Here is a 22,534-nt window from a genome sequence, read left to right on the forward strand (position 1 = left end):
AGCGGGAACCACATCTCGTGTATCAAGTAAGTCGAAAGTCTTCAGAGAATAGAACGCTTCTGACAAGAATGAGTGCGTTTGGTCTGCCGGGGGTAGGCACCTTCAGGGGCCCAAGTGCCAAAAATGCCTCAGAGAACTGTCAAAATGTTTGTAGGCTGATAAACAACAATGGCTGGGAGGCGGGTTTTGGTCAGGTACCCTGGGAGTGGACTTGAGTGCCCATGGGATGCCGTGAGCAGCTCACTTCAGAACTGGTCGGCATCTCTCTGGATCCAGCAGAGGATGATGGGAGTTAGTAGAAGAGATTGGATTTATACCCCGCCGTTCACTACCCAAAGGAGTCTCAGAGGGGCTTACAAACTCCTTTCCCTTTCCCTCCCCACGACAGACAACCTGTGAGGTAGGTGGGGCTGGGAGAGCTCTCTCGAGGACTGCTCTTGAGAGAACAGCTCTGAAAGAACTTGTGAATGTCCCAGGGTCACACCAGCAGCTGCAGGTGGAGGAGTGGGGAATCAAACCCAGTTCCCCCAGATTAAGAGTCCGTGCTCCTAACCACTACGCCAAACTAGCTCTCTCAGGTTCAAGAGGGGACTGGATAAACATATGGAGCAGAGGTCCATCTGTGGCTATTGGCCACAAGATATAGATGTCTGGGGCGAGTGATGCTCTGTATTCTTGGTGCTCAGGAGGCAACAGTGGGAGGGCTTCTGGAGTTCTGGCCCTGCTGGTGGACCTCCTGATAGCACTTGGGTTTTGGCCACTGCGTGACACAGAGTGTTGGACTGGACGGGCCATTGGCCTGATCCAACATTGGCTTCTCTTATGTTCTTATGAAAGCTCTGGGAGGGCTTCTGGAGTTCTGGCCCTGCTGGTGGACCTCCTGATGGCACCTGGTATTTTTGGCCACTGTGTGACACAGAGTGTTGGACTGGACGGGCCATTGGCCTGATCCAACATTGGCTTCTCTTATGTTCTTATGAAAGCTCTGGGTTGGGAAATACCTGAAGATTTTTGGACGTGGAGTCTGGGGAGATCATGGTTTGAGGAAGGGAGGGATCCGAACGGAATGCAGTGCCGTAGAGTGCACCCTCCAAAGCAGCTATTTTCTCCAAGTGAACTGACCTTGGTCGTCTAGAGATCTCCAGGTGCCACCTGGACACTGGCAACCCCGGTTAAGGCCAAGGAGGAGTGAGGCTTTGGGGGGGGGCACTTACAAAATCTGTCCGCAGTCTGTAGAAAGTTTAGCCCTTGCACCTGCCGAATTGGATTGTACCCACTGAAATAATTTGTCTGACAAAACCAGTCCTTCCCATGCAGGGAGAGGAACACAAAAAACTCGCCTTTGTATCCCGTTACTTAAGCTAAAGTGAAAGCCACGGGTCCCTTTATAGCATTGTAATTTGTGCTAAACTCTGGAGAAAATACTTGGCCGGCCTGCAAAGAGAGTTCCTAAATGGGTGGTGTGTGGGGGGGGGGAAGACACCTCCCTGTTTTAAAACGGTGAAAAACATGCTCTTGTGAAGGTTCACAATGGCTTGGCAGCCAGGGGTCGGCCGTCTAGTCATGCGGCTTCTGAAATCTGATAAACAGCTCAGCGTGCAGGGCCCGAACCGCCCCGTGATTCAGGATCTGCATATTTGAGGTGGGTGCATCATGTCTCAGGGAGTGAGGTAACTCGTTTCCTTCCCCCAAATGAATGCTTTTTGGTCGAATGACGCAACTCACGCGCTCTCTCTCACACCCCTTCTTATCGTTTTGCTTTCTGCTCTCAGGAGTCTGGCAGAAAAGATTTGCATCCAACGTGCCCGGTGGTTAACATTCCAAGCGTCTTCTCCGTATTCAGTGCTTCCCATCTGCCTTAGTTCGTGCTGGTTGAATCTCAGGACTAAACTAGACAGAAGCCAGGAGGCCCGTAATTAAGATCTTCCCCCGGGGGTTTTAATGGCTGATTTAGCAGCCCAAGTGATGTTTTGAAGATCAGGCAAGGATCACTGGGATATTTTCTTCCTGTCCTTTCCCCCCAGTTTAAAGAGCCTCTCTGTCTTAAAGCTGTATACATCAGGTAGCCAGCACCAATGCTCCCTCTAAGCTGTGGATTCCTGTGAGCAAAAATTCTACTTGGTGAGCGACTGGCATTAAAGTCGTGAGTGAGCCATTTGGCCACTGCGTAAATTAGTTTGCTTCTGGAGCCATCCTTTCTGAGCTAAGATAAAAATGCATGAGTCAGACAGGCTAAAAAAACCATGAGCCTGCTCACACTAACTCCGCTTGGAGGGAACCCTGGCCAGCACGGTCTCGCCAAACGCAGGGGAGGGTGGCATTTGAGGAGGACGTGACATAATTTCAGGGTTATATTGTAGGCTGTTTTGTAATTGTGGGGCTGCCGCTGAAAAGGCCCTGAGCACCCTCCAAAGGCCCTGAGCATCCTAGCCTGTTGATCCGGTTTATGATGCTTCATATCCATGGGTAGTCAGCAATGTTCCCTCTAAGCTGTGAGGTCTTGTGAGCAAAAATTCTACTTTGTGAGCTACTGGCGTTAAAGTAAAGAGCAAACAATTTGGCTACTGCATAAATTAGTTTGCTCTGGAGGCCATCTTTCCTGAGCTGAGACAAAAATGTGTGAGCTGGAGGCTAAAAAACTGTGAGCTAGCTCACACTAACTCAGCTTAGAGGGAACACTGGTAGTCAGTAAGGAGTTATGTACGAGTCCGATACGGTTCCTCGTGTGTGGTGAATGCTTGCGTCTTCCAGTAAAACGTGTGATGTGGTGGGAAGGCCTGATTTTGTGCCTCTCACTTGTGCATTCTCCTTACACATTGTGAATCGCCTGTGGGATCTGTGCGTACGGAATTGTGTCTCGTGTGCCACAGCCTGGAATGCTGTGAACCAGTTCAGAGATGAATACTTTCTGTGAACTCATTTGTGTTGGCTTTGGAAGCGAACACAGCCTGGATTTATCTATTGGCTGGATTTCAAAGCTGATGTAATACCTGTGTACGTATATATAAGATAAAAACACGATTAAACCTTCAAATGGATATACTCATTTGTTGTTGTTGTTTTTTTAAAGAAAGTTTTCTCCAGCCCTTTGTTCCGTCATTAAGGGGTTGTAGAGGAAATTCAAAATAAAATAAAATAAAACACTTCTCCCACCAGTTCCTAGTAACCACAGATTGACTCAAACTGAACTTGTGGGTTAGCATGTCAAACAGGAGAACAGTTGAATGGTTATTATGCTTTTTTGCCTCTCAACTGCAGCTGTTACCATGTGTGCTAGGCTTCTCTTTAGGCAACATGGTGGTTTTGATTCTCTTCCTCTCAAAGCTGTGCCTTTTCTTTGTGGGATGTTATTCTCAGACAAAATGACCTTGGTGAAAAGGCTTAGTGCTTAGGCCTGCCGGGTTTCCCCATACGGTGGGAAGACCTCCCAGAAATCTCCCCCATATGTCACTGCTGTTGAAAACTGTAGTGATGGCATGGTGTCAGGGGCAATACTATAGGATCTGCTCAAGTCCCTATGGTTTAACCATAGAGTTTTGGTGAATCCTAGAGCGTCACCCCCTGATGCCATGATGCCACTTCTGGTTTTTGCTGGAAGTGATGTCACTCGCCGGTATGATGCCGGTGCACCTACCCTGCCCCCAGTGGCCTGTCACCCCAATAATTTCTATAACGCGTATACTATAGAAGACCTTGTATGATGTTTCTGTAGATCTGCAAGGTAACTGAGATAGCAACTTTATTCTGTTGCGGCATTCCCCCCCCCCCACACACAAAAAAAGAAGAATTCTGAGGCAAAAGCCTCCACCATTGACTTAAGGCCCCAGCTGAGATATAAATAGGAGTCCGAAGTTCTTCTATGTCCCATGTACTCTTCCTGCAAAAAACCCTGAAAACAGAGTAGGCAGCCACCGGGGTCATTTCGTAGAAAAAGAGGTGCAGGAGCTCATTAGCATAACTTATTAGCATAACTTATTTGCATATGCCACACCCCCTGACATCACCGGATGTGTGTCAGAAGGCAACACCCACCGCTCAGACTCCCCACTGGACTGTTTTAGATTGCTAGCTATTGGGGGAGGGGAACGTGTAGATCTGTCCTCACAGAGGAGGGAGAGCTTGTACCTGAATAAAACTTGGTCTTAAAGGTACCACTGGACTGTTTTGGATTGCTAGCTATGTGGGGGAATGCGCAGATCTGCCCTCACAGAGGAGGAAGAGCTTGTACTGAAGGCAGGCCGGGGGGGGGGCTGTGCAACTTACCTGGCTGCTTCTTGCTCCTCGTGGCCCAATTGAGGGCTGCTGGGAGCAGGGGGTGGGGCTTGTTGCATGTGTCTGCCCCCCGGGCTCCTTACTGCCAGAGCTCCACTCCTGTGCTCTCCTGCAGGAAATGACCCCTGGCAGCCACTCTTTGGAAATCCAGTGGCACTGTCTTGACGGACAGCGGCCGGTGCTTGTTAATACTTATCTCCTGCTCTTCCGTGCAAGCATCCACCCAGCCCCTGTTTATAATTCTGCCTGAAGACAGAAACAGTCCATTTACCGTCCACCTACAGAGAAACTCAGAGAAGGCCGGTTCCAAGTATGAAAATTAAAAACAAAACAAACACAGCTTGCGCTAGGGTTGCCAAGTGGAACTTACCTTGGCGGTGGGGGACTCCTGGGTGGATCCCGGAGCGTGCGCGCACGCCACACACACGTCACCAGAAAGTGACGTTATGACACCGGGCATGCTGGGGGCGGGAAACCATAGCGTTTTCCCTTGTATTGCCGTGGCCCCGCCCCCAGCATGCCAAGCTTGCCGGCGTCACTTCCGGGTGACGCGCACGTCGGGGAGGAGTTCCCCCGGGGGGCCGATCCAGCGGCGCCAGGGAACGGGCCTCTGGGGCGGGGTTTTCCCCGCCCCCCGGGGGGACTTGGGATCCCTAGCTTGCGCCCTGACCTGGATAGCCCAGGCGGGCCCAATCTCGTCAGATCTCAGAAGCTAAGCAGGGTCGACTGTGGTTAGTACTTGGATGAGAGACCTCCTTGGAATACCAGCAGTTGGGAGGAGGGGGCAGGCTTTATTAAGCCACCTCTCTGCATATCCTCCAGGCCCCCAGTAGGGGTCAGTCACCAGAAGACGCCGTGACTTCCAGGTGCACCCCCCCAAAAAAATAACAACCACCACCTTGCTATACGGTTTGCAAAAACAGCTCAGAAAGATTTGTGAAAGAGTGGCAGAAATATACCACAAGCCAAAAAACCCCCAACCGACATTGCCAGTCACTTGCTAATCTGAGGTGGAGGGAATTACCTCCCTGACCTCGTGCCCTTTCAGATGCTGAGCGCAGGCAAAACCCAGTGAGTCAGTGTGACTAAGCCTGCCCTTGAACCCCTGTCCCTCTTGCATCATCCGGAGATGCGACGTGAGGGAGAGGCTGCCCGCACTGTAGATATTCCAGCTGATTGGCAGCTAACCCAGAGTGACTTTCCCAGCTCTTGTCTCTTTTGAGTTGCAAAGACGGAACAATTTTGCCAAAAGGCAGAACTGAACATCCTGGGTTCAGCCTCCTCAGAAACGAGTATGTGTAAACACACACATGTTCCAGGGGCGTAGCCAGAAAAGTTTGGTCGCTGCGGCATGGGGAAATCCAAGGGGCGGGTGCCCCGGCCATGCCTGCTGCTCCTCTTGCAGCAGCAGAAGCAGCAGCTTGGGTTCCGCTGTGACCTCTAGTCCTCCTCTAGTCCTTTCGATTGGAGAGACGCAATCCCGGGCTGCTTTTCTGTGTAAGCTGGGAGGGAGGGGGGAATCGCTGACTCTCTTTTGCATTTTGCAATTTTATTTTATTTTATTTTTTGAAAAAAAATTTTTTTTTGCATTTTTTAAAAACCGATTTTGGGGGGGGGGGGGCTGGAAGAAAGAAAATGTGACTGAAGCTTCCCTGACTGTCCCCAGGGTCGTTTTGTAAATCCCACATGCACCTTACCTTTAATTTTTTTAATTTACATTATTTTTTTCCCCAAAAAAATTTGTTTGTGGGGGCAGTGCTCATCTGTGGGGGGGCATTGCCCCCAAATGCCCCCTGTGGCTACGGGCCTGACATTTTCTGAAATTGTTGACAGTGGTTTTCTTCTCACCTTTGTTGGGAGATATGTCTTGGATCTTCATTAGACCTTTGGTCCTTGACTTATTTATATTTTTATTTATATCCTGCCTTTTAAAAAATATATATGTATATATATAATATAATATATTTATATGCCGCCTTTCTCCCCAATGGGGATCAAAAGTGGCTTCCATCGTTCTCCTTTCCTCCATTTTAACCTCAAAACAACCTGTGAGGTAAGTCAGGCTGAGAACATGTGACTGGCCGAAGGCCACCCAGCGTGCTTCCATGGAACAAGTGGGGATTCGAACCTGGAGCCTCCCAGTTCCTAGTCTGACACTTTAACCACTACACCATTCTGGCTGTCCTTGACGAGTTGACTTCTTCAGCCAAGGGTATTGCTTCAGTTTGCTGATATTGTTCTGGATCCTACCCCCGGTCCCACCACTCCACCGAATAAAATTTGAAGTCGTGTTCCAACCTCAGTGGCTCTTCCTCCAACACAGGACCCACCCATTGAAGTTGCAGGAAGGCTCCAGAGACTGAAGGAAGGATCTTTGGAGGAAGCTTGAGTCTATTGGCTCCTCAAAGCAATGTTTTTGCCTTCCCGTACATCGTCAGCACAAATCCGTGCCTGCGTGTATCGTCTCCCTCAATTACTTTTCAGCTGAGCAAACTGCATCCTCTTTCACAGTTTGTCAATGCTTGTTGTATTCATAATGGAGTCCCAGAATGAGCCTCTGCACCCTCTTGTAGAAAGAGCTTGCTAGGGTCTTTTTTGGTTTTGTTTGGCATTGACTGGCATTTCAGGAGGACAGTAGAGTTCACGGCTGCCGATTATAATAGGAATGAAAAATGACTTCATCATGCAGGCATTGAAAGAGGAAGGTTTGGCACGGAGAACAGACAGTTCTGATTAGCAACTGTCATGTCAGACAGAGTGCAGAAGAAGCTGAAAACGCACGCTTGGGAAGAGTAATCATGGCTCTTTTTGTAGAAAAAGCCCAGCAGGAACTCATTAGCATAATAGGCCACTCCCAACAGCAGAAACCCATTAGCATATTAGGCCACACCCCTGACAGCACAGCTCATTAGCACATTAGGCCACACCCCCATGTTACCAGAAGTGTGGTTATCCAGCCACACCCACCTTTTGCTTGCTATTCTGTTTACCTTGTTTGTTGTCAAAACCCAGGGCCTTTTTTTGTAGCAGGAACGCCTTTGCATGTTAGGCCACACACCCCTAATGTAGCCAATCCTAATGAGTTTCTGCTGTTGGGTGTGGCCTATTATGCTAATGCGTTCCTGCTGGGCGTGGCCAACTTGGAAGCCAGCCGGAACTCCGTTCCTCTGCGTTCCTGCTCAAAAATAGCCCTGGTTGAGATGCAGGCCCAGTCTGCAACTAGCCATTTGCGCTGCTGTTTTATCAAACCCACGCTGGAACAGAAATCCCACTCGACATTGTATGCCACTTTCACTTTGATCGATTGTCGGATTTTATGGTAGCGCCCAGACTGCGTGCCGCTTTCACTTTGTTTGGTCTCCCGACTTTATGGAAGCCTCTGCATAGATTGATGTCCGCTTCATGGCCATTCAGGGGCGACTCTGCAGTCAGTACTGTGTTGGCCCGGGGATATTTGAATGTGGTTTTGAGCCGCATCTTTTTCTGTCCCAGTGTGGGTTTGGAGCAAATGCTAGATGCAGATTGGGCCAGAGTGCCAGAGATGCGGTTCCAGATCCGCATTCCCAAATTCTTTTCGGACTGCTGGTTGGCATCGTTATTTTATTTTATTGCCTAACACTTGCAAATTTATGTGGACCTTTGATCGGTCCTGGGCTGCCACCCATTTCCCTCTCCTGCCTGTCCTCATATATCACAGGCAATGTTTCGTCTTCTCTGGGGCTTGGCTCTGACAAACAGCTTCGTTGTAGCATGAAGGAGCCACCCTGGTCCTTTGCCAGGGCGGTAGATTCTCCCTCCTTTTTAATATACACAAATCCTGGGTTCAGAGCAGGGATTCCCAGCTTCGTTGAGCCTTCAGGTGCTTTGAAATGTTGAGGTGGTAAAGTGAGAGTGCCGCCAAAGCACGGCTGCTATGTGGGGCAGACTTGGCTCCCCTTTTTTGGGTGTGTGTGTGTGTGTTTTGTGTGTATGTATGTGTGTGTGTGTGTGTGTGTGTGTGTGTGTGTGTGTGCGTGCAGGGCTATTTTTGGGCAGGAACGCACAGGAACCAGGGGTCATTTCGTAGAAAAAGAGCTAGGGGAACTCATTAGCATAACTCATTAGCATATGCCACACCCCCTGACATCAGGGGCCCGGCGGTGGACCTGCAAGGCCGGCGGGAGTGCGAGGAAGCCCCGCCAAGGCCCTCCCTGGCTCCAGGCAGGCAGGGGTGGGGAGAGGCGGGGAGGAAGCAACTTCTCCTGCCTCCTCCTGGCTGAATGAGGGCTGGAAGTGGGGCGGCCGGAAGCAGGGGGCGGGGCTTCGTCATGTGCCCTGCACCTCACCCGGGGGAACTGCGTTCCCCCGCGTTCCCCCCCCCCAAATGACCTCTGACAGGAACGGAGTTCCGGCTGGATCCCAAGTTGGCCACGCCCAGCAGGAACGCATTCGCATAATAGGCCACACCCAACCAGCGGCAACTCATTGGGATTGGCTACAATTAGGGGTGTGTGGCCTAACATGCAAAAAGCCCTGGGTTAAACAAGGTAAAGAGAATGAGAAGCAAAAGGTGGGTGTGGCTGGATGACCACACTTCTGGTAGCATGGGGGTGTGGCCTAATATGCGAATGAGCTGTGCTGTCAGGGGTATGGCCTAATATGCTAATGAGTTCCTGCTGTTGGGTATGTCCTATTATGCTAATGAGTTTCTGCTGGGCTTTTTATTAAAAAAAAAAGCCCTGTGTGCATGTATGCCTGGAAGCCATAGATGACGTCTGGCGACCCCTAGTGGGGCTTGGCTGTTCAGAGAGGTGGCTTGCTATTGCCTGCCTCTGTTTCCCGGCCCTGGTATTCCTTGGAGGTCTCCCATCCAAGTACTTGCCCAGGGTCGGCCCTGCTTAGCTTCCGAGATCTGATGAGATCAGGCTTGCCTGGCTATCCAGGGCAGGGCAGGCTTGGCTCCCTTGACTTGGGGGAAGAGATGGTGTTCAGTTTCAGTTTTCAAACAAAAGGGGTGACCACAGGACGAGGTTTCCAAGCGTAAGATGTAAGAGAGTCTGGATCAGTGTTCCCTCTAAGATGAGTTAGTGCGAGCTAGCTCACAATTTTTTAGCCTCCGGCTCACACATTTTTGTCTTAGCTCAGGAAGGACGGCTCCGGAGCAAACGAATTCATGCGGTAGCCAAATGGCTCGCTCACAACTTTAATGCCAGTAGCTCACAGAGCAGAATTTTTGCTTACAAGACTCCACAGCTTAGAGGGAGCATTGGTCTGGATCTGTGGCCAAGCTTTGGGTGCTAGTCAATTGACAGGGAGGGAGAAGCTCAAACTCCCTATTCTCTTCCCCACACACACACACTCCCAAGATCTTTTGGACTTTATCTCTGAGACCAGCTGGGGGAATAATTGATCTAATCTCTGCTTCTTTCTTTATGAACTAGCTGTGTATCTACAGTTATGGCCGCATGGTTCTTGGGAAGTTCAAAACGTAATGACAATGATACTATTTACCAGGGCTTAATTTAAACCATTATCAGTTTGGTGTAGTGGTTAGGAGCACGGACTCTAATCTGGGAGAACCGGGTTTGATTCTCCACTCCTCCACATGCAGCTGCTGGTGTGACCTTTCAAAGCTGCTCTCTCAAGAGCAGTTCTCAGAGCTCTCTCAGCCCCACCTACCTCACAGGGTGTCTGTTGTGGAGTGGGGAAGGAGATTATAAACTGCTCCCAGACTCTTTTGGGTAGTGGAGGGCGGGGTATAAATCCAATCTCTTCTCTTCTTTTTCTTCTCTGTGTGAGTCTCGCATCAGATATGTAGACTTTCTTGAAGTGAGCAACAGTGGTTATGGCCAGTAAGCGTCCCCCTGTTTGCAACAACGTTTTGGTTGCAATGTCCACACTTATGGGAATTGTTGCCGCACACATCCAGGGTTGTGTAGTTGCTGTGCTAATGTTTGTCCATGGAGGGTGTACCCTTGGGAATGGTTCCATGTGCTTGCGTGGTGATGAAAGAGGAGGAATATGGAGTTACAGATACTGGCCAACCATTCTTTTGTTAGCTGGATTACAGATTAATAGTCCACAATGGCCCTTTGATATTTCATCAGTGGGAGTTAAAGGTTGGAGTTTCTCCTGAAAGCTGAGGATTTTCAGTTTTTTTCTGAATGACCTAGCCATCAGAGTGTGGAGAAAGTTGCATCCATGTAGATAGGCAGAAGAGGGCATCATTAGTTAGTCCTTATCAGAGAAAAGGACGCACACATACATAGTTCCAGTTGGGTCTGCACAGAGCAAGATTTGAGTCACTACCACAAGAAGTGGCGGCTATAAGCACAGACAGCTTCAAGAGGGGATTGGATATACACATGGTGCAGCGGTCCATCAGTGGCTATTAGAATGTAGAGATGGAAGACTATGTCTGGGGCAGTGAGGCTCTGTCTTCTTGGTGCTTGGGGGGCAACAGTGGGAGGGCTTCTGGAGTTCTGGCCCTGCTGATGCACCTCCTGATGGTATTTGGCATTGTGTGACACAGAAAGTTGTACTGGATGGGCCATTGGCCTGATCCAACATGGTTCTCTTATGTTCTTATGTTCTTGAGTCCAGTAGCATCATAAATACAAACAGGATTTCCAGCGTATCAGCTTTTGAGAGTCTTAAAAAGGACCTTTGACTCTTGAAAGCTTACAACTGGAAATCTTCTTGACTTTTAGGAGCTATTGGACTGGAATCTTGCTCTCACACATACATGATAATCTCAGGATCTCTAGCTAACTTGGGGGGAAAGCACTAGCAAGCGCTGAAGTATGGGACCATAGTTGCATTTTGCAGTGGGTTTACATGGGTTGTGATATTGGTATTAGGGTCTCAAGTTCTGGGCAAGGGAAAAAGAAGATGCAATTTGCCCTGCGAAACCATGGATCACAATTTTAGGACATTTTCTCCCCCCAGGTGCTTGCCAATGCATCCATCTTCCTTTGCGGTAACCTAATGGGGGCATTTCACAAGCATCAGATACAAGACGCTTCTCTGGATTTGTACAGGTACACTTTAAAATGCATCCAAGTCCAGATGAAGCTGAAGATTGAAAAGAGGCAGCAGGTGAGTGCATTAGGCTTTTCTTAAAATAACATTGTGCTTTATTCTAATGCGGTGTTTCCGTTGTAATCACAAAGCAAGAGGGCTGTGATTTGTGCTTGATTCCGTTTACCCAGAGCGACTGATGCAGGAAACGTTCTCTTATCAGCGTGTTTTTCAAATCAGAGCACCGCAGGTTGCCTTTGGGCAGGGAAATTAGTTTGAAAGGAGAGTTGCAGGGACTACCTTCTGTGTCTTCCTCTTCTCTCTTAAGGAATGGGTGTCTTTGGATCTAGTCCAAAAAATGATCCAAAAAACCCGGAAACCTGTATGCATACTGCGCTTACAAAAATAGTTTAAGTAATTAAAGCGACAGTGTAATAATCCAGAGTCCGAAAATACACACGATTAACATTTCACAAGGTAAGTACAAAAATAAGTAAATTGGTGAGATGTTAACGATGATCTCCGGAATGTTCAACCGTTTCGATACTAATCTTCTTCCGAACACAAATGGAGAGTATGCAGTATCTCTAGTTAGTGTCTCAACTGGTACATATCAATAAGTCTCACTGAAGTGTCATGACATCATTGTATAAGATTCCAAATTATTCTTAGAAGGGGAAAATGCTGTAATCTTATGCTGTTACTTTAATTACTTAAACTATTTTTGTAAGTGCAGTACACATACAGGTTTCGGGGGTTTTCGGATCATTTTTTGGACTTGCTTTAATACTGTTATTATCATCGCAACACATGTCTTTGGATCTAATCAGAAGTGATTAAAATGCAGAATTCACTGCCAGAGGGTGTAATGATGGCCACAGGAATAAATAGCTTTAAAAGGGGATTCGATAGAATCATGGAGGATAAGCCTGTCAGTACTACTACGAAGACGGGGACGGCAAAGGATGAGATGGTTAGACAGTGTCATCGATGCAACGAACATGAAATTGAGCCAACTTCAGAGGACGGCGGAAGACAGGAGGGCCTGGCGGGAGATGATCCATGGGGTCGCGAAGAGTCGGACTCGACTGTGCGACTGAACAACAACAACAACAACAAGCTACTAGCCATGGTGACTGAGGGGAACCTCCATGTTCAGATGCAGTCAACCTCTGAATCCCAGAGCCATGTAGCTAATCCTCCAAGAGCTTACAGTAGCCCCTGTAAGAAGAGCTCTGTAAACTCTTGGAGGATTGGCCACATTAGGGGTGTGTCGCCTAATATGCAAAGGAGTTCCTGCTACAAAAAAGAGCCCTGGGAGGAGAATGTCGACTTTATTACTTTATGGTGATGGATTATTTGAGAAAGCAAGCATCTGTTAAGGTGCCAAGGGAGGAGGTCCCACTCTAATCACAGACACTCCCTCTTTCTTTGTTAACGACAAATCAGCGGACATCAAAGGAATTTGGGCGCTTGTGGGGGTTTTTTTTTTTTTTTTTTTGGAATTTCCGCATGTCACAGACACAACAGGGAAAGGTCTTGCAAGCATTGTGTTGGAAGGGGTGGTAGAAAGGATGGATTGTTGATATCTAAGATTTGTGGCTAATGCTATGGTGAGAGTGCCAGGGGCGTTGCAAGCCATTGTTCGAGAACAGGGGTCCCCAACCTTTTTGAGCCTGTGGGCACCTTTGAAATTCTTACACAGTGTGGTGGATGGTGCTCCCTCTAAGCTGAGTTAGTGTGAGCTAGCTCACAGATTTTTTTAGCCTCCGGTTCACACATTATGCAGTAGCCAAATCGCTTGCCCACAACTTTAATGCCAGTAGCTTGCAGAGCAATTATGCAGTAGCCAAATCGCTTGCCCACAACTTTAATGCCAGTAGCTTGCAGAGCAGAATTTTTGCTCACGAGACTCCACAGCTTAGAGGGAGCATTGGTGGTGGGTACATACAATGGCTGCACAGACGCCTGCCCCGAGAGGCAGAGCCTGCCATTCTGCTGCAGCTTCCCTTCAGTCACACATCCTTGAGCTTTGGTGGCGGCTGCTGCTGAAATGACATTTTTGAAAAAACCGCACAGCCCATCAGATCTCCAACGGCCAATCAGAAGCGTTGCAAGGGCAAAGCCCCACCCACTTTAAAACACTTGGCGGGAACCAGGAAAGGTGTCTACACTGGGGGAAAGAAATCCCTCGGGGGTTCTTTGCGCATTGCTGCCCCCGCAACCAGAAGCTTGTTTTGGCGGATGATGCAGACGTCCGGTGAAGGCTGGCTATCGATTTTGTTGCATAGCGCTCCAAATAAAATCACAGAAGGCATCATTTCTTCTCTCTGGCTTTTATGCAGAGTAATGAGAGGTAGCCAAGACAGCAGAACTTTGTATGAGTTCTCTCTACCAGGGTAAACAAACTGAAAATGGAAAAGGGAGTGGTCAGCAGTGTTCCCTCTAAGCTGAGTTGGTGTGAGCCAGCTCACAGTTTTTTAGCCTTCAGCTCACACATTTTTTGTCTTAGCTCAGGAAGGATGGCTCCAGAGCAAACTAATCTATGCAGTAACCAAAGTGCTCGCTTACAACTTTAATGACAGTAGCTCACAATGTAGAATTTTTGCTCACAAGACTCCACAGCTTAGAGGGAACATTGGTGGTCAGTGCAGAAAAGGTAGCGCCAAAGGGGAGGGGCCAAATGCAAGGGGTGTGGCTAGTAGAGAAACAAGGGGGAAAGAGCTCCTGGTTATAATCAGAGCCTGCCAAAACCTGGAATGGATCCCGGGCAACGCTCCCTCTAAGCTATGGAGTCCTGTGAACAAAAATTCTACTTTGTGAGCTACTGGCATTAAATTTGTGAGCAGGTGATTTAGCTACTGCATCAATTAGTTTGCTCTGGAGCCCTCCTTCTGGAGCTAAGACAAAAATGTGTGAGTTGGAAGCTGAGAAAATTGTGAGCTAGCTCACAATAACTCATCTTAGAGGGAACACTGATCCCGGGTGGCACTTGAAAGAAGCACAGGAGTGCTGGAGACTACATAAGTGAAGCAAATTCCGGTGGGCAAATGTGAGAAAATGATGGGCAGTATTTTAGGCTGAAGCAACAGAAATGTTATTCCCACATATGAAGTGATTTCTTCAAAGACGTCCTTCCTTCCTTCCTTCCTTTCTTAGGAAAGTTTGCTTTTATCAATACTGCCAGCTCATATCTCTATGGGAATGAAACTAGCCATCATAGAACGCCTAAAAGAAACCAACGACAGGAAGAAGCACGACAACAACTTCCACAGCCTGTATGTGAAGCGCCATCAGAATGTGAGGTGAGAGGTCTAAGGGTATGCGGTCACTGTAGTGGTTTGTCACAGAAGTGGGGCCCAGAAGGAATTGTGCAGAAGGGAGAATCGCTTCTTCTCCACCACTTCTTCAGTACAGATTCTCTCCCATCCAGGGCCGGCTCACTCACTAGGCGAACTAGGCGATCGCCTAGAGCGGGCCGGCCCTTACGGGCGCCAAGCTGCACCCGGCCCCGTACTCTGGGAGTTTCTTGATTATTTGTGTTTTTCATTCTTCCTAAAATGCATTTATTTTTTAAAATTGATGGGTGCATGGGGGGGGGGGTGGCGGCGCCAGAAGGGATCCTCGCCTAGGGTGCAAAATAAGCTGGGGCCAGCCCTGCTCCCCCTTTCCGGGGTTAACCACGGCCCAGGTGTATCTCTCTCAAGCTCAGTGTTAACCATGGTTAGCTTTCAATCAGTGTTTGCAGCCATGACTATAAGTTGGTTTGCAAACCATGGCTTAAGTCTGTAACTGATGGAGAGGCAATGCTGACTGTAGTTTGACTTCTAAAAGAAAGGTGGGGATGAAGGAGGGAGATGAAGCGTGTTATCCTTAATGGGCCCTCCTTACCATGGTTAAGAGATCAGGAGACATAATATGTAAACTAAGCTGGTGAGGCAGTGGATGTTGGGGAGAATTTACACTGCATGATTTTTGTTAACTGGCTCACATGAACACATGAAACTGCTTTTATATGGAATCCATATAAGTCCATCAAAGTTAGTAGTGTCTTCTTAGAGCGGCAACGGCTCTCCAGGGTTTCAGGCTGAGGTCTTTTATATCACCTACTGCCGGATTCTTTAACTGGAGATGCCGGGGATTGAACTTGGGACCTTCTGCATGCCAAGCAGATGCTCTGCCACAGAACCACAGCCCCTCTCCCTGCATCTGAGCTCAGATTTGTATTAAACTGAGTTTTTGCTGAGCGGGAAGAACAGGTCAGGTCATTCAAATCCATTTGTCTGGATCACTTACTATAAAAACTGAAAGACTGGGGGGGGGGGGGGGCTAGGGGGGGGGGGATGACTTTAGTAGGTGGGGAGGAGAAGGGAAGAGGTTTCAGGGGCCATGAGGAATTTTTAGAAAGGTTTAAAGGTCCACGCCGCTCTAGCAGAAAAGGGAAGCTGATTAAAGATGTGACTGAATATTATGTCCTTGGCCAGCATCCTGTATGCGGACATCGTGGGATTCACTCGCCTGGCAAGCGATTGCTCTCCCAAAGAACTGGTGGTGATGCTGAACGAGCTCTTTGGAAAATTTGATCAAATTGCAAAGGTAGGCGAGCTATTTTTGGTCATTTTATTGGACAAAGATGTTTTGTCATCAAGTGTTTTCAGAATTTAATTATTCCTATATAAACTGAACTGTGTCGCACTGGACGGGTCGTCGGTGACGGACGCTGTTGCCCCTTACTTGAGGGTTGTTTTTTTTAAAACGGAGGTCAACATTTAAATTACAGAAATAACTTACAGAAAATCCACAACAGTTAATAAAAAGAAAGCTCGCCCTGACCTGGATAGCCCAGGCAAGCCCGATCTTGTCAGATCTCAGAAGGCCGACCCTGGCAAGTATTTGGATGGGAGACCTCCAAAGAATACCAGGGCTGCGAGGAAGAGGCAGGCTACCAAGCCACTTCTCTGAACAACATTATTTTTAAAATGTTTAAAAGTTCATGAGTTCTCAGCATACAGACTGAAACTTCATTTCCCTCTTGAGAGTTCCGGCACCTCTTTTTTAAAAAAAAAAAGCAAAAAAAAAAAAAAAAAAAAAAAAGCTCAAACGATCTTGTGTTACAACCGGGAAAGGAATACCATTGAGTTAATTATTCATAATGGTTTCAGAGGTTAGCCATGTTGGTCTGCAGTAGAACCAGGGGTCATTTCCTGCAGGAGCGCACAGGAGCGGAGCTCCGGTAGTAAAGAGCCCTGGGGGCGGGCACATGCAACAAGCCCCACCCCCTGCTCCCAGCAGCCCTCAGTCAGAACAAGAAGCAGCCAGGTAAGTTGCAGAGAGGACAGATCTGCGCGTCCCCCCCCCAATAGCTAGCAATCCAAAACAGTCCAGTGGAGCCTGAGTGGTGGGTGTTGCCTTCTGACACACTTCCGGTGATGTCAGGGGGTGTGGCATATGTAAATAAGTTATGCTAATGAGCTCCTGCACCTCTTTTTCTACGAAATGATCCCTGAGTAGAACAGTTGGATTAAAGTCTGCCAGCCCCTTGAAGACCAGCAAGATTTTCAGAGTATAAGCTTTCGAGTCCTACTCATGTCTGACAAAGGAAGCGTTGACTCTCGAAACCTTATACCCTGACATTTTTTTTGGCCTCTAAGGGGCTAAAAAGGTAAAGGTCTCCCTTGCTCGAAAGTCAGTCGAATCCGACTCTAGGGTTGCGGTGCTCATCTCCGTTTCCAAGCCGAAGAACCAGCGCTGTCCGAAGACGTTTCCGTGGTCATGTGGCCGGCGTGACTAAATGCTGAGGCGCACAGAACACTGTTATTTTCCCACCGAAGCAGTGCCTGTTTATCTGCTTGCGATTTCTTGCTTTCGAACTGCTAGGTTGGCAGGAGCCGGGGCCAGAGACGGGATCTCAGTCCGTCACACGGCACTAGGGTCTCGAACTGCCGAACTACTAACCTTCCAGTCTGCAGCTCAGCGTCCTAACCCCTGAGCCACCAATAGAATCACTCTCATTTTCAAAATCAAAGAATTCCGAGTTCATGTGACTCTTTCAGTGCCTTGCGATCTTTGCAGTGATGCTAATGTTTGTAATTTGTATGTATCCTTTACTGTGTTTAACCAATCATGCTTTGATGGTCTAAAAGTGTTGATTTCCAGACCCTGACACCCCCCTGCCCTGCTGTTCGTTATAACTTAATAGTCTGAGATTCTCTTGGGAAAAGCGCCATATAGTTAAGCAAAACAAGTTCAATAGATTTCCTCCAATGCATTCCAGAAGTCACAGACATTGAACTAATTGTCAGGTCCCAAAAGGACTGTGGAAGGTCAGTAGTTCAGCAGTTCGAGACCCGGGTGTCGCATGATGGAGTGAGCTCCCATCTCTAGTTCCAGCTCCTGCCCACCTAGCTGTTCGAAAGCAAGAAATTGCAAGTAGATAAACAGGTACCACTTCGGTGGGAAGGTAACAGCGTTCCGTGCGCCTTGGTGTTTAGTCATGCCGGCCACATGACCACAGAAACGTCTTCGGACAGCGCTGGCTCTTCGGCTTTGAAACGGAGATGAGCACCGCAACCCTAGAGTCGGACTCGACTGGCTTTCGAGCAAGGGAACCTTTACCTTTACCTTAAAAGGACTCTGGTCTGTTACACGGCCACCACATTTGCAAAAAGTTAGCTTTTGGCTAAGCTGAATTTGTACTTGAGGTTGTCTCTAAGTGTGCTCTTCTGTTCATGGAAGAAGAGTTACAGTAATAGTAGTGTCTCCTCCTCCATAAGTGAAAGGGATCCAATCCAATTATCTTGTCCTTGTAAAAAGGGGGGGACACGTTATGTTATTTTTTAAAATCTCTCAAGCTTCAGTAAGATACTAAGATACCAATACTCTGAAAGAATATAATGTTAAGATTATGATTTTCTGGGCTGATTGTTTCAAAACTAAAATAAACGTCCATGTTTTTTTCCTCCAAAAGATGGTTCTAGAAGTCTTGTATTAAGCATGTAGGCTTCCATCCTTCGAATAAAAAAATTGGGTCTGTGTAGAGATCTAATCTTTCTGACTACCTCTATTTATGGCTGATTCTATTTCTGCTTTTTTCCAAATGTAAAAATTATAAGTACTAATGACGTGGGAATTAGGGCCTTTGAAGTATTTTGTCACTGAACTTTATCTCATTAGAGGCAAAGAAGCTACAAGAAAGTAACTTAATTAGGTCGTGATGGATGTGGTAGAATTGAATCATTAAATGTACTGAAACAGCATGGGCTAAAATAGCATCAATGCGTAATTAAGATGTTTAAAGTTCTGTCTCCTTAATATTTCTATTTTATATGTTGCCTGCACATTCTTTTTAAAAAAATTTTTTGCAGGAACTAGAAGAGGAGAGAGCTTTGCTAAACTTACAAGTTATGCTGCTGTGTTGCCCACTGGGGAATTGCTGAGACCACAAATGAATGAAATCTTGGGGTTATAGTGGATAAAGGTAAAGGTAAAGGTTCCCTTTCTCGAAAGCCAGTCGAGTCCGACTCTAGGGTTGCGGTGCTCATCTCCGTTTCCAAGCCGAAGAGCCAGCGCTGTCCGAAGACGTTTCCGTGGTCATGTGGCCGGCATGACTAAACGCCAAGGCGCACGGAATGCTGTTACCTTCCCACCGAAGTGGTACCTATTTATCTACTTGCAATTTCTTGCTTTCGAACTGCTAGGTTGGCAGGAGCTGGAAGTAGAGACGGGAGCTCACTCCGTCATGCAGCACACTCGGGTCTCGAACTGCTGAACTACTGACCTTCCACAGCCTGTGGTTCAGCTTCTTAACCACTTGAGCCACCGCAGCTCAAAGTGGATAGCTCAATGCAAATGTTGACCCAGCATGTGGCAGTGGTCAGAAAGCCAGACTCCATGCTTGAGATTATTAGGAAAAAGACTGAGAATTAAATGGCAATATTGTAATGCTCTTGCATAAACCCATGCTACACCCACATTTGGAATACTGTGTATTCTGGTTGCCGTATCTCAAAAAGGTTATTGCAGAGCTGGAAAAAGTAGGGAAGAGAGCAGTGAAGAGGAAAGGCTGAAGATTCTGGGATGTTTTAGTTTAGGGGGAAAAAAGATGGCTAAGGGGAAACATCGCAGAGGTTTGTAAAATTATGAATGAAGTGGAGGAAATGGAGAGCGGTCTTTTTCTCCCTCTCTCATAATCCTAGAACTTGGAGGTACCCAGTAAAATAAATAGGCAACTGGTACAGGAAAAACAAAAGGAAATACTTCAGTTTGACGTAGTGGTTAAGTCCGCGGACTCTGATCTGGGAGAACCGGGTTTGATTCCCCATTCCTCCACTTGCAGCTGCTGGATGACCTTGGGCAAGCCATAGTTCTGTCAGAGCTGTTGAAAGAGCAGTCCTTGAGAGAGCTCTCTCAGCCCCACCTGAGGGGGGGAGGGGAAGGGAAAGGAGTTTGTAAGCTGCTCTGAGACTCCAAGTGAAGGGCGGGGTATAAATCCAATTTCCTCCTCCTCCTCCTCCTCCTCTCAACAAATAATTAAATTGTGGTATTCACTGCCAGCGGAAGTAGTGAAGTCCAAAAGCATAGATGTCTTTCAACAAATTTAGGGAGGATAGGTCCATCAATGGCTACTGGCTGTGGTGTGTAAAGGAAACCTCCATATGCAGAGGCAGTAAACCTTCTAAAGCCTGTGCTAGAAAGCAACATCAGGGGAAGGCCATGGCCTCTGTGGAGCTGGTTGGCCACTGTGCGAAACAGGATGCTGGACTAGATGGATTGCTGCTCTGATCCAGCAAGGCTGCTCTTCTGTTCTAATAACTTACAACTGTTTTATGGGTTCTTTGACAAGATCCAGGTGCCTTCTTCTCACTCCACATTCCAAGGGAACCATTGAAGTTTTGCATAATCTTGTCTTTTTTTAATGAAGCTTGATTATCCTTGATAAGCTTCTTAGGAACCTGGGAGTTCCTTGGAAATCTGCTCTTTCAGGTGGAGTAACTGCAATGACAGATTGGGTTTGTTTTGCACACGGAAGCACAGCATTTCATGTTGCTTAAGACAGGTACTTGCTAATCCATATTTACGGTTTTTCCGATGACTCCCTTGTTTTGCAGGAAAATGAATGCATGAGGATAAAGATCCTTGGGGACTGTTATTATTGCGTCTCGGGCTTACCTGTGTCCTTGCCCGTACACGCCAAGAACTGCGTGAAGATGGGACTCGACATGTGTGAAGCTATAAAGTAGGTACTCAAAAAAACAGAATCTTGAAGCGCTGGAAACGATTTTGGGAAATGCGCATCTATTATTTATTTTCACTAGGCCGCCCTTCCCTAGAATAGGGCTCAGGGCTGCTTACAAGAGCATAAATATACAATCTCAATTTAAAACTAGATTAAAATAACCCAGTAAATACCAGTACATAAAACAACATCTTTGTGATAGCAGAAAACAGCCTATATAAGATGGTGGAAAGAATTCCAACTCCACACACTCCCTAGGGGAAGGGGTTATGGGCGATGGGGACTTATATAAGATGGTGGAAAGAATTCCGACTCCACACACTCCCTAGGGGGAGGGGTTATGGGCGATGGGGACTTATGTAAGAGTGCCAAATGACGCCCCGTCGCTGACCTCAACCAAAGGCCCCACGGAACATCTCTGCCTGGCACCCTGCGGGTGTCTTCCGGCAGAGTGTTCCACCAGGCGGGGGCCAGGGCTGAAAAGGCGCTGGCTCTGGTCGAGGACAGCCAGATTTCTCCCGGGCTGGGGACCACCAGGAGGTTCTTTTTTCCTGAGCGTAGCGCTCTTCCCGGGGCATACTGGGAGAGGCGGTCCCAGCTTAGAGGGTTAGAGCTTAGAGGGTTGTATCGGACAGTTCCATTCCACTACTGGAAGTACTTTTCTCCAGCGGTAGGCCCTTTCTACCAGGGGAAAGCATCACCACTGTTGGAATGGCGATCCAGTCAAGTATCAATGATTTGGTAGTGTACTGGTGGTGGAAAGTACCGTCGAGTTGCAGGTGATTTGCGTTGACCCCGTAAGGGTTTTCAAGGTAGGAGATGAACAGAGGTAGTTCAAATATCGTTCATCGTTGCCTGCTTCTGCATAGCCACCCTGGACTACCTTGGTGGTCTCCCATCCGGGTACTAACCAGGGCTGACCCTGCTTAGCTTCTAAGATCTGATGAGATCGGGCTAGCCTGGGCCATTGAGGCAAGAGACGAACAGAGGTACTTTCCTATTGCCTGGCCCTGCGTAACAGCTCTGGACTTCCTTGGTGGTCTCCCATCCAAGCAGGGGTCATTTCGTAGAAAAAGAGGTGCAGGAGCTCATTAGCATAACACATTAGCATAACGTTTTGCATATGCCACACCCCCTGACATGACTGGAAGTGTGTCAGAAGGCAACACCCACCGCTCAGGCTCCACTGGACTGTTTTGGATTGCTAGCTGGGGGGGGGGAACGTGCAGATCTGTCCTCACAGAGGAGGGAGAGCTTGTACCTGAATAAAACTTGGTCTTAAAGGTGCCACTGGACTGTTTTGGGCCGGGGGGGTGGGGCTCTGCAACTTACCTGGCTGCTTCTTGTTCTGACTGAGGGCTGCTGGGAGCAGGGGGTGGGGCTTGTTGCATGTGCCCGCCCCCTGGGCTCTTTATTGCCGGAGCTTCGCTCCTGTGCGCTCCTGCAGGAAATGACCCCTGCATCCAAGTACTAACCAGGACCAGCCCTGCTTAGCTACTGAGATCTGATGACATCGTGCCAGCCTAGGCCATCCAAGTCAGGGCGATGGTATATTTACGACGTGTAATTTGATGTGAATGGCCTTCTAATCTGTATTGTGCTGCTAGCCCAGCAGGGCTCTTCTTATGTTCTGATGGGACTTGTGTAATTACGATGCACAGTACTTGGAGAAGATAAGGACACAAGCGAGAACTGTGGGTGCAAGGATGGAAGCCCAGTGTCTTTTATAATTTCTGTCTCCTGATCTTTTGCGCAGGCAGGTGAGAGAAGCCACAGGGGTCGACATCAACATGAGAGTCGGCATTCATTCCGGGAACGTCCTTTGTGGTGTGATTGGGCTTCGGAAGTGGCAGTACGACGTTTGGTCTCACGACGTCTCCTTGGCTAATCGTATGGAGTCCGCAGGAGTTCCCGGGTAATGCTCTTCTGATGCTTTTCATTGGGTTGCCGCTGAGCTAATGAACCAAAACCGCACTGTTGTTTTTATGAGTAATAGAAATGGAGAAACTGGCAAGCTGTTGGCTAATT

At 47.9% G+C, this 22,534-nt stretch overlaps 1 protein-coding gene across 1 annotated transcript in view; it reads left to right on the plus strand.

The window, feature by feature from the left end:
• The window catches only part of ADCY7 (adenylate cyclase 7), a 95,396-nt gene that overhangs the window by 8,459 nt on the left and 64,403 nt on the right, over positions 1–22,534 (plus strand). Inside the window, 5 exon segments of the mRNA XM_015419257.1 lie at positions 11,140–11,349; positions 14,431–14,576; positions 15,756–15,867; positions 20,379–20,506; positions 22,263–22,421. Of these exon segments, the coding sequence (XP_015274743.1) occupies positions 11,140–11,349; positions 14,431–14,576; positions 15,756–15,867; positions 20,379–20,506; positions 22,263–22,421 (755 nt within the window).

This window comes from Gekko japonicus, unplaced genomic scaffold (assembly GCF_001447785.1).
Source record: "Gekko japonicus isolate JY-2015 unplaced genomic scaffold, Gekko_japonicus_V1.1 scaffold111, whole genome shotgun sequence".
Lineage (NCBI taxonomy): Eukaryota > Metazoa > Chordata > Lepidosauria > Squamata > Gekkonidae > Gekko > Gekko japonicus.